Raw genomic sequence first — 12865 nt, forward strand, 5'->3', positions numbered from 1 at the left:
ACCTGCAATAGCTAGATGGATCAAGCTGACTTACCAAAGCATATTTACATGTAGCTTCTGGAAAAGAGCCTCCTCTTGTTATCAAGGTTCATTCCACATGCTTGGTTGCTACATCTTGGGCTGAACAAGCTGATGTTCTTAAGGTCTCCAAGATAGCTTCTTCTGGCCCTCTCCCTGTTTTGATGTTATACCTCACCCGTCACTGCTACAAGGGATGGCAAGGGAAATTGAAGATTATGCCTTTTCTTTCTCGCCGTACTTCATTGGAAGGAGTTGCCGCACCTGTCACTGCTGTAGCTTTTGGTAAGTAGAATACTTGCTATCTACAGTGGGGCAAAAAAGTATTTAGTCCGCCACCAATTGTGCAAGTTCTCCCACTTAAAATGATTAGAGAGGCCTGTAATGTTCACCATAGGTACACTTCAACTATGAGAGACAGAATGGGGGGAAAGAATACAGGAATTGACATTGTAGGATTTCTAATGAATTCATTGGTAAATTCCTCAGTAAAATAAGTATTTGGTCACCTGCAAACAAGCAAGATATCTGGCTCTCACAGACCTGTAACATCTTCTTTAAGAGTCTCCTCTGTCCTCCACTCGTTACCTGTATTAATGGCACCTGTTTGAACTTGTTATCAGTATAAAAGACACCTGTCCACAACCTCAAACAGTCACACTCCAAACCCCACTATGGCCAAGACCAAAGAGCTGTCGAAGGACACCAGAAACAAATTTGTAGACCTGCACCAGGCTGGGAAGACTTAATCTGCAATAGGCAAGCAGCTTGGTGTGAAGAAATCAACTGTAGGAGCAATTATTCGAAAATGGAAGACATACAGGACCGCTGATAATCTCCCTCGATCTGGGGCTCTACGCAGGATCTCACCCCGTGGTGTGAAAATGATCACAAGAACGGTGAGCAAAAATCCCAGAACCACACGGAGGGACCTAGTGAATAACCTGCAGAGAGCTGGGACCAAAGTAACAAAGGCTACCATCAGTAACACACTTCACCACCACGGACTCAAATCATGCAGTGCCAGACGTGTCCCCCTGCTTAAGCCAGTACATGTCTGGGCCCGTCTGATGTTTGCTAGAGAGCATTTGGATGATCCAGAAAAGGATTGGGCGAATGTCATATGGTCAGATGAACCAAGGTAGAACTTTTTGGTAGAAACTAAACTCGTCGTGTTTGGAGGAGAAAGAATGCTGAGTTGCATCCAAAGAACACCGTACCTACGGTGAAGCATGGGGGTGGAAACATCATGCTTTGGGGCTGTTTTTCTGCAAAGGGACCAGGACGACTGATCCGTGTAAAGGAAAGAATGAATGGGGCCATGTATCGTGAGATTTTGAGTGAAAACCTTGTTCCATCAGCAAGGGCATTGAAGATGAAACGTGGCTGGGTCTTTCAGCATGACAATGATCCCAAACACACCGCCCGGGCAACGAAGGAGTGGCTTCGTAAGAAGCATTTCGAGGTCCTGGAGTGACCTAGCCAGTCTCCAGATCTCAGCCCCATAGAAAACCTTTGGAGGGAGTTGAAAGTGTTGCCCAGCGACAGCCCCAAAACATCACTGCTCTAGAGGAGATCTGCATGGAGGAATGGTCCAAAATACCAGCAACAGTGTGTGAAAACCTTTTGAAGACTTACAGAAAACGTTTGACCTCTGTCATTGCCAACAAAGGGTATATAACAAAGTATTGATATGAACTTTTGTTATTGACCAAATACTTATTTTCCACCATATTTGCAAATACATTCTTTAAAAATCAGACAATGTGATTTATGGACTCTATTGTCTCATTGTTGGTGAAAATTACAGGCATCTCTCATCTTTGTAAGTGGGAGAACTTGCACAATTGGTGGCTGACAAAATACTTTTTTGCCCCACTGTATATGATTATGTTTTTTGCATTTATCCCTTACTTTTTAGCTGCTAAATGTTGCCACTTCTTGCCTTGTGGGAATAGAACAGCACCTGGCGACATCTGCTAAGCTACCTGTTGGAGACCTTTGCTCGTATAGCACAGACAATAGTCCACGCAGGTGTACAATTTTTAGCATTTGTCTAACCGCTGTATCTCATCAAGATACGTTCTGTATTTTAGAGTAGAACACAGGTCACAAAACAATGAAACTGCTAAAGAAGTCCTATATTACTCTAAATTGCATTTGTCTGCTTTGATTTACATAATTGTATCTATTGTTTATCTCCCTAGAAATGATGAGATTGTTATGCCAGAGGAGCAGACTGGCTTGGTGAAGGAGAACTACGTATGGAATGTTTTGTTGCACAGAGGGGCCACTCCAGAGGGTATCTTCTTGCATGTGGTACCAGGAAATTATGATCATGACCTATTCACAATGACTTGGGGGCCAACTATTGCTGCTTTGTCATATGTCTTTGACAAAAGTATGGATGAAACCATCATACAGAAAGCTATATCTGGTTTCAGGTAAAACATGCTTTCCCCTTAAGAACATTAGTTAAGATAATGTTTGACCCATGCCATATTCCTTCCATGTGCTTAATTTGCGCAGGTCAACATATTTTTGTAAAAAGAAAAGCATGTTTTTTTAATACCTACTGATAATGGAAATCACCATAAACACATGCATTTTACAGTGTTCCATTAGAATCCATAGCTGTGTCTACAGTCCTTATATTTCTTATTCATTTTAGTTTTTCTCACTGAATTTCTAATCAGGGACAAGGTCATCCTTCTCCCACTGTTGGAACAATAAGAGGCCAATAGATTACAGTAGATTCCCTCTCTGTGTACCTTTTTAAAGTTGTTTTAATATATTTGCTGTATTTACCAAAAGAACATATATCCACTTGGGGCGCTCGTGTTAAAACCAGGAGGAAAAAGGAGGGAAAAACAACAATAGTGTAGCATAAAATAACAAATGTGTATCTTTGTGGTGATGCACTCACAATTATTCTGCAATTTTCAAAGCTCTTCTCTGTGTCATTTAATCCGAATAAAGTAGTAAAAAAAGAAAAAAAAAACTAATAGTGCAGTATCTTTCACCACAAAGATACACATTTGTTGTTTTATGGTACACTATTGTTAGTTTTTCTCCTTTTTCTGTTTTTAACACGAGCGCCCCAAGTGGATATACCGTATTTGCTCGATTATAAGACGACCCTGATTATAAGACGACCCCCCAAAATCTAAATATTAATTTAGGAAAAAAACAAAAAGCCTGAATATAAGACTACCCTATAGGAAAAAAAGTTTTACTAGTAAATATTAATTCATGTAAACAATATTTTCATATTTAATACAAGCTATGATTGAGAAAAATATATATATTTTTTTATTTCCTTTTATTTGCCAACCTACCCCCCCAGTTATGCACACCTGCCCCCAGGGTTGCCACTCTGCCCCCAGAAATGCCTTATACCCCCTATTTGCCACTCTGCCCCATGATGTGCCTTTTAACCCTCTATATGCCACTCTGCCTCCAGAAATGTCTTATACCCTCCTATATGCCACTCTGCCCCATGATATGCCTTTTAATCCCCTATATGCCAGAGTGGCATATAGGGGGTTAAAGGCATATCATGGGGCAGAGTGGCATATAGGGGGTTAAAAGGCATTTCTGGAGGTGTATATATATATATATATATATATATAAACTGCTAACAGCAATCACACTCCTATCAAGCCAAGGCAGCCAGTACATGCTGGAACCTGAGGATGATAGGAGTGTGAGTACAGCCTCCCTATGTCATGCTACCACCACCCTTACACATCCATACTAACACACACTCATTCACAAACCTTTCAATACTCATTCATTCCATTAATCACACACACACACACTCAAACCCCCCACCCCCTTACTTGAACTGCAGATCTCTCACTCGAAGACTTCTGCAGGGGCCCGGCTGTGAGTGCAACTTCTCTGGCCCCGCCCCCAGAGGAAGGAGGGGGGAGGCAGAGTTATGTGACACTCTTCTAGCTTCCTATTCTCCTGCTGCTCGCGACCAAAGCCCGGTAAGTAGCATGGCCCCAGCGGACATTTTGAGGTCTTATTAGAAGACGACCTCGATTATAAGACGAGGGGTATTTTTCAGAGCATTTGCTCTGAAAAAAACCTCGTCTTATAATCGAGCAAATACGGTATGTTTGGTTAACAACATCTGGAGAATGTTCTAGGGTTGCAGCTGTGAACAAGAATAAAAAAGGGGAGCACTGATTAGATAAGTATCCACATGCACCTTATATTCACTAAATCACTTCGCTGTTGACACTGGTACCCTCGTCTCTTCTTTTTAACACGTTTACTAAAAGAAGCCAATGTTGATTTATATGGTGCCAGCAAATTCTTAACAGCTTTACAGTGCTTATATGCACAGTTCTTATCATTCATTTTATATGTATACCTGTATAATCAAATACTTTTATTATATGTTTATTTTTAGAAAATGTGCCATGATATCTGCTCACTGTGGACTAAGTGATGTTTTTGACAATCTTATTATCTCTCTTTGCAAGTTTACAACTCTTAGCAGTGAGGTAAGCAAATCTTCTTATATGTGTATATGTGGGACTGGAAAACCCCTCCACCTAAAATTAAGGGATAGTAGAAGCATTATTAAACACTCATCCACATCTACCAGACAAGCCAGAAGGCTCGTTTTTCCCCCAGAAATCCCATGGTGCTGCTACAACCACTAGGAATTCTGGGTAGACAAATGCAAATAAGGTCAACAATGATCACCTTTTGCCTCTATATCCACTTTATACATGGATCTCTTGAAGGTGAATGCACGCTGTACAAGACATCCTTTAGACAAAACCCGGGTAAGAGGTGCAGTAGCCATCATTGTTGACCTTATTTGCATTTGCCTACCCAGAATTCTGGCTTGTCTGTTAGATGTGGGTGAGTGTTTAATAATGCTTCTACTACACATTATATATATATATATATATATATATATATATATATATATATATATATATATACACACTCACTCACTGGCATCGTTATTGGGTACAGCTTGATAGTACTGGGTTGGACCCCCTTTTGCCTTCAGTACTGCCTACATTATTCATGACATACTTTCTACAATGTGCTGGAAACATACTTCAGAGAGTTTGGTCCATATGGACATGATGGCATCACGCAGTTTCTGCAGATTTATCAGCTGCACATCCATGATGCAAATCTCGTGTTCCACCACATTCCAAAGGTGCTCTATTGGATTGAGATCTGGTGACTGTTGAGGCCATTGGAGTACAGTGAACCATGGACATGGTCAGCAGCAATACTCAGGCTGTCCATGTTTAAACAATGCTCAATTAGTACTAAGGGGCCCAAAGTGTGCCAAGAAAATGTCCCCCACACTATTACACACCCACCACCAGCCTGAACCATTGATACAAGGCAGGATGGATCCATTCATGTTTCATGTTTATGCCAAATTCTGACCCTGCCATGTGAATATCGCGAATTGTAGCCTCAGTTTCCTGTTCGTAGCTTACAGGGGTGGCAGCGGTGTATTTTGCTGCTGCTGTAGCCCATCTGCTTCAAGGTTCAATGTGTTGTGCGTTCAGAGATGGCATTCTGCATAGCTTGGTTATAACGAGTGGGTATTTGAGTTACTTTTGCCTTTGTCATCTTGCACCAGTCTGCCCATTCTCCTCTGACATCAACAAGGTCTTTTCATCCACACAACTGCTGCTCACAGGATGTTTTCTCTTTTTCAGACCCTAGAGATGGTTGTGCTTGATAGACCCTCTGTGAATTCATTGAGGTGTCAATTGGCAGTAATGCCACTCACTGATAGCGCTTGTGGTTGCTCTTCGAGCAATCGCAAAGCGATCAGGGTAGGAGGGTTGCATTGCTGAATCCCTTGATATTGCGGCGTGTCAGCAACACCAATTACGCTTAGGAAGCGACTGCCGATCGCTTTCTAAGCTCTGTTTTAGCTGCCATATTTGATGATCGTTTTTTGGGGGCCTTCCTCCCATGATCCATGGCTTGCCTTAAGATCGCTGCGATGCAGGTATTTGAAAGCAGCCCGTACATGTACAGGCTTTGTCACGAATGCAGTGCATCGTGAGGGTTTTTTCGTAAAGGGGTTAAACAGCAACTGCTCCAGGTAAATTAAATCAACAGGTACAATACAAATCTAGACAGCAGCTAGTATATGTTATAGATGTGCAGGATCAGGACATGATGAACAAAGTTGCAGGTTTAAAGACAATATATGCTATGGATATAGAAAAATGCTTCATTTAAAAAAAATTAAAAAAAAAAAAAAGAAGCTAAAACTACTGGAGGAAAGCAGTCTGAGACAGACTTTTAAAGTGAACACAGAATGTTCAAGTTCAGAAGATTAAGAGGAACTTATTTATCAGTTTATGCCATTAACTAAAAACTGCCAACTTTGGCTATTTCAGTTAAAATTGAGGGCCAGCCTGTGACAATGGATTTTGACACAGAAGCAGCAGTATCTATTATGACAATGAAAGAAAGGAATAAATTACAGCTACATATTAAACTAAAATAAAACTATAGACATATTAAGATAAAACTCAGACTCCCAAATTTATATCTTGAAGAAAGGTGGACGATTTTGTCAACGATTTGACAAAAATTGGATTGCTACATTAGGAATGCCTGAAGCTTGTCTAAAAAGTGGTAATTCACTGCCCACAGTCAGTAGTGAGCATGCCATATGGATAACGTTTTTAAAAAACATTATCCTTTTTCAACGTATCATTTGCGTTAAAGCAGAGTTTGGAAAAATAACTCGCTTAATTGGAAAGTAGCGGTATCATCACACAAGTTAATAAAAGTAATTGGGCATCACCTATTGTGCCAGTTTGTAAAAAGAATGGTGAAATAGGTTTACAGAATGACACTAAATTCTCAGCCGATGGTGGATACATATCCTTTGCCAAGGACAGACAAAATATTTGCATATTCGTGGCAGGCTGGTGGAAAATTTATTTAGAAAATCGATTTCAAGCAAGCATATCGGGTTCTGTATAATAATTGAATTGATTTTGGAATAGCACCTGCAATTTGGCAACAATGGATGGACAGTATATTGGCAGGAATTCCAATGACTCCGTGCATGCTAGATGGCATGCTGATAACAGGGAGATCCATGGATGAACACAAAAAGAATGTGGAACTAGTACTGAGTCGTCTTCAACGGCATGGACTAAAAGCAAGTTTAGAAAAATGTATCTAGAAGGCAACCAAATTAGAATTTTGTGGGCATATTGTAGATGACAATGGGACAACGGAAGACAATGCATGTGCACTTGAAGCACCAGCACCAAAGGATGCTCTTAGGTTAACTAAATTATTATAAGTTCCTTCCAAATTTAGCCCACGTGTTATACCCATTACATGTTTTGCAAGACAATAACACAGAATGTGTCTGGTCTGAGAGCTGTCAATGCACTTTTCAGAAGTCAAAACAAAAAATTGTGTTATCGAGACTTTTAGTGCACTATGATTTACATAAACTGCTAACGCTAGCTTATGATGCATCACCTTACGGTTTGGTGCCGTTCTTTCTCACTCTTATCCAGGTAAAACAGAGAGGCCAATATCATTCTCATCAAGATCTCTGACTAAAAATGAGAGACGTTTTCACAAATAGACAGGCTTTGGTCCTCATTTGGACAATAGAAATTCCATCTGTACCTTTATGGGAGCTCATTTACAAGATTAACTGATCATAGACCATTACTAATAATATTTGGGCCAGATAAAAATATTTCAACAACCATATACCGATCTCATATACAAAATGTAAATGCTCATGCATTCTCAAGATTGATTGGAAAGTAACATATAAATATACATAGTTGTGCCTACACAGAATAATTTTTTGTCACCAGAAGAAACCATAAAGGACTTATTGTTACAAAAAATATCAAATTACTTATGAGATGGTTGGCTTCATAAAGCTGATACAACTAGTCAGCCACTTAAAAATAGATAATTGGAAGCAACTTTTAAAAATCACTGTTTATTGTGGGGATAACTAATAACTGTACCATGTCTACAGGAAAAACTGCTACAATTACTGCATAAGGGGCATCCAGGCATATCATTACTGTATGAAGCAACTTGCCCATAGTTATTTCTGGTGGCCAAAACTAGATGTACATTGCAAATGATGTGACTTCCCGTGAAGGACATGTACAACCTTGAGTTTGGCCAGCACAACCATAGTATCCAATATACACATAGATTATCCAGGACCAATTCGTGGGCAAATGTATTTAATTATAGTTGGTGCTCATTCTAAATGGCCAGTTACAATGGCAGCTGCCAAACCAACTATTTCAGCATTAAAGAAAAATGTTGCTATATTTGGATATCCTGATTATGTGGTTTCAGACAACGGCTCTCAGTTTACATCAAAAGAATTTGAAGCTTTTGTAAGACAAATGAGCATTAAACGTAAAACTTCTGCCCTGTATCACCCTACAACTAATGGATAAGCTGAACGTTTTGTTCAGACGTTCAAGAAATTTATTTATGCAATGCTTGTATCGAAACAGAATCCATTGGATGAAATCTGTGATTTCCTATTTGCATATAGAACAACGCAGCATCCAGCAACGGGAAAAACACCAGCATAATTGTAGTTAGGTAGACAACGTCGTACACACCTAGATCCTTTAAGGCCAACTGAACGTATACAAAGCAGAGTTGTTGATAAAACATCAAAAGCAATTAAAGATAACTCAAAGTGTGTAAAAAGAAAGGGAAGACATTTCGACAGGATTGTATGGTCAATCAAAGAGATAGACACCGGCAACAGTGACACAGGTCTTAGGACCTAAAAATTATGAAATCAGTTTAGCTGATGGCTGCGTTACACAAAAACACTATGTACAATTACGACATGGGCCAACAAAAAGAGCGGATGATCAACAAGCAAATGCAAACAGGCAGCCTGACATCTGGCAAAGAGTGTGGTTTAACTCTGATGTAGGCTCAACATTGGAAAAAGAAAATGGTTCAACAGTAAATTAACCTGTTACAAATTCAGACAACACTACACCACGTTCTTCAGATGCTGCACAGCCTATTTCTGATGTGTTGCCCGATTCCAAAACCAGACTGAATGACCTACCAGACGCCCTCCTGACTGGCTGCAAGTGAATGGCAGACTAAGAGATTACATCCATAGGAACTATAACCAATCTCAAAAATAAATAGTTAGATTAGTTGGAACAGTTAATTTAATAAATGTATCACCAGAGCTGGCCTTAAGTATTCTGGCGCTCTGTGCGGACTACTCCTCTGGCGCCCCCCATCCCCCAAAAAACAAGCAACTAGCTTTCATTTAAGATAGTTTATGTGCAAGTGCAAACAAGTACAGTAATATATAACTGGGAACAATGGAAACAATAATATACATTAAATACAAGGAAAAACAGCTAATCTGCTGTAACAAAAACATTTTTTTAAGGATTGAAAAAATTGGACCCCAGAAAGCATTTCCTTGGGCCCCGCTCCACGCTCCCTAGCATGCAATCACTCCCTCCGCTACCACACCAAAAAAAAAATTGCTACACTGACTGCAGATTAGGGGAAGACTGTGATAGTCAGTGCAGTCTTCCCCCCTTCTCACCCTAACCATGACTTTGAGAGGTCCTCTCCCCTGCAATCATTCCCTGTCCATTTGTCCCTCATTCACTAAGCCATAACTCTCCTTTCCTTCCTCCCTGTGAACTATAGATCAAACTCATATAAACAGCACTTGCATGTATAGATCACATACAAACACTATATTTGCAGGTATGCATAAATGATTTATGGAAACATAGCATATCAGGTAAAGATCATCAGAATCAACACAAAAAACACCAAGCTTTGCAGGTATAGATCAATTGAAAATCACATGTTAACTCAGAGTTGAAGGTATAGCTCAAATAAACAGAATCAGACATACAAACCCTCTATTTGTAGGTAAACGATAATAATGTATGGAAACAGAGCATACCAGATACAGATCATCAGAATAACACACACACACTAAATTATAGGCATAGATCATGGGTTGCACACCCTTAAGCCAGCCCTGGTGTCCACATTGCCCACATAGAACGTGATCAGCACCCAGATTACGCACACATTACAGCCCAGCCTGAGCCAACTTTGTCCCCTAACAGCCCAGTGTAAGACATCTTTGTCGGCAAACAGCCCACCCTTCATGTGCCATCTTTGCATTTCCCCAAATCACTAAAACATCCATGATAGACACAAACACTTACAGTTACTTACTCATTCACACAAATCATTTACATATATTCATTAATGCAGTCTCACAAATCATTCAAGCAATTCATCTACACATTCATTCATTCTCGTACGCATTCACACTACCCCATCTACCCCTCCCCTTTTTATTATCTGCCCCTTATCTCTATGTACTCCCTTATCTCTATGTACTCCCTCTCCCCTTCTCACTGCCTTCTCCTCTTTCTCACTATGTACCCCCTCTCCCCCTTTCACACTATGTACCCCCTCTCCCCCTTTCTCAATATCTAACCCCTCTCCCCCTTCTCACTGCCTTCTCACTGCCTTCCCCCTTCTCACTGCCTCCCCCCCCTTCTGTCCCTGGGAGCGGGAGGCGTCCGTCTTCCCGCTCTGCCGCGGTGCGCGCTTCACAGCTGAGCGCCGGAAGATGGCGTCATATTCCGGCGCTCTGTGTGAAACGCGGCACCGCGACCGAGTCACGGAGAGTGAGGGGCGCCGAACGGTTGCTGAAAACTTCACGAGCAACCTGCCCGGGACTTAAATTAAAACATCGGGGGTTTTTTATGTTTGTTTGTTTTGGGTTTTTTTTTTACTTTATTTAACATGGAGGATGCACACCCCTAAGGCCGGCCCTGTGTATCATTCCTCTTTATTATGTAGAATATATGTATAGGTTTGTAAGGTGGCACAGGGATAAAAAGTAGTCCCAGTGGCCCCCTGTACCCAGAGCCCATAGTCTGTAGGAAGGAGGCTGGGCCTCAGGCCCCTCCAGGCGCCCATGGCACAGAGGCTTCAGTGACAGCTCCGTGTTCCAGTTCTTATGCTCATGTGCCTTTCACCAGTGAACAGTGGTCAGCATGGGCACCCTGACTGGTCTCTGCCCCATATGCAACAAACTGTGATTCACTGTGTGTTCTGACACCTTTCAATAAGAACCAGCATTACCTTTTTCAGCCATTTGAGCTCATCTGTTGGATTTGACCACACAGCCCAGCCCCCCCCCTCGCATCAATGAGCCTTGGCCGCCCATGACACTGTCACATGTTTAACACTTTTCCTTCCTTGGACCGTTTTTGGTAGGTGTCACGGAAGCCTCTGTGCCATGGGCTTCTGGAGGGGACTGAGTGCCAGCCTCCTTCCTACAGACTATGGGCCCTGGTAAGGAGTGCCACGTTATCCAAATCAGAGACTCTAAAGACTGTGGAGCTCGGAAACAGATTTGGGGTTCCTGCATTTTGGGACCATGATGGTTCCTGGAGTCACCCTACCCCTCAGTTAATGTTATCCAGTGACATGAAGCCCTTTTGTGTGTTATTAATGAAAATGTATTTTTATTATTGCCTTATTTCCTAACAGTTTACACACTAAGGTCTGGGAGATAATCTAATCAAGACAATGTGTATTCCTTGTTTTAGTGGTGCCTGTGTCCTTTTGTATTGTTAATCCCTGTTGTTTTAGGGAGGCAGATTAAGGGGGCGGTTTGTATCCCAGTATCTTGTTTTATGTTAATGTTTATGTTATGTTTTGCAGGATATATCCACCCGTCTGTGTCTAAAATAAATCAGTTCTCCTCTTGTTGTACCTAAAGACTAGTCTTGCCTGGTTATTTGGTAAACAGGGAAAAGAAAAAATGTCGGTGTGCTAAGCTAGTCACAGGCTCAAATAATACAAATGTATAATACGAGGCCTACCAAACAGGTGTAAGCATGCTGCAAAAACAGTGTATTGGCTGTACAATGTATACAAAAAACAAAAACTGTCTGCGCTTCTTACACTAATAAAGTTGGCAACAAATATATAAACATAATATAAATGAGAGGTTTTGGTTATATGAATTGGCCAAAGCATAATTAAGCTCACCCGCCACGTCAAGGCACACTCTCAATAGGGTGAGAACCTACTCTCAACTAGGGAGGAGGTTTAATTGCACCTCCCCCAACACATTAATAAGGTTTTGGTAGCAGTATAAACTGCTTTGTGTGTCCACTACGTAGGAGTTGAGAGTAGGTTCTCACCCTATTGAGAGTGTGCCTTGACGTGGTGGGTGAGCTTAATTCTGGTTATTTGGTTACTGGATAGTGATATTACCTTACTTTGCTTGGTGATATTGCCGACTGATTGCGGGGAATTATTGTCCTGAAGGGAGAAGTCGCTCTTGGCGGAGAGGGACAACCTGAGATCCCTGGTCGGTCCGTCACAGTAGGCACTGACCACTGTAGACCAAGAACAGCTTAGAAGAGGTGTAATTTGTTAGATGCTCTGACCCGGTTGTCTGGTCCCTGTCAAACCCTTACATTTTTCCTGCTTGTAAGACATCAACTTTGAGGATGAAATGCCCGCTTGGTGCCTAATATATCCCACCCACTGAATTTATCAGAGATTATCAGTGTTGTTCGCTTCACTGGTCAGTGGTCAAGATGTTATGGCTGATCTGTGTGTGTGCACAGACAAGCCAGGGATACCTGAAGATCCATGACTTGAATCCCTGTCGTTTGTTTGTGATTATGACTTTGAAATCAGTGCATTGATGAGGAAAAATAATTGTCCTAAAAAAAGATTGCATGCTCTTTATTTAAACTTTCAATTGTCTGGTCAAGTATAAAGC

General features: G+C 41.2%; 1 protein-coding gene across 5 annotated transcripts in view; it reads left to right on the forward strand.

Annotated features, from left to right (window-relative positions):
- The window catches only part of GBF1 (golgi brefeldin A resistant guanine nucleotide exchange factor 1), a 211371-nt gene that overhangs the window by 137141 nt on the left and 61365 nt on the right, over positions 1 to 12865 (forward strand). For all 5 annotated transcript variants that reach the window (XM_053450924.1, XM_053450927.1, XM_053450926.1 and 2 more), the window contains exons 22-23: positions 2226 to 2462; positions 4442 to 4535. In XM_053450924.1, the coding sequence (XP_053306899.1) occupies positions 2226 to 2462; positions 4442 to 4535 (331 nt within the window). The remainder of the gene's footprint in view (positions 1 to 2225; positions 2463 to 4441; positions 4536 to 12865) is intronic.

Source organism: Spea bombifrons, chromosome 11 (assembly GCF_027358695.1).
Source record: "Spea bombifrons isolate aSpeBom1 chromosome 11, aSpeBom1.2.pri, whole genome shotgun sequence".
NCBI lineage: Eukaryota > Metazoa > Chordata > Amphibia > Anura > Pelobatidae > Spea > Spea bombifrons.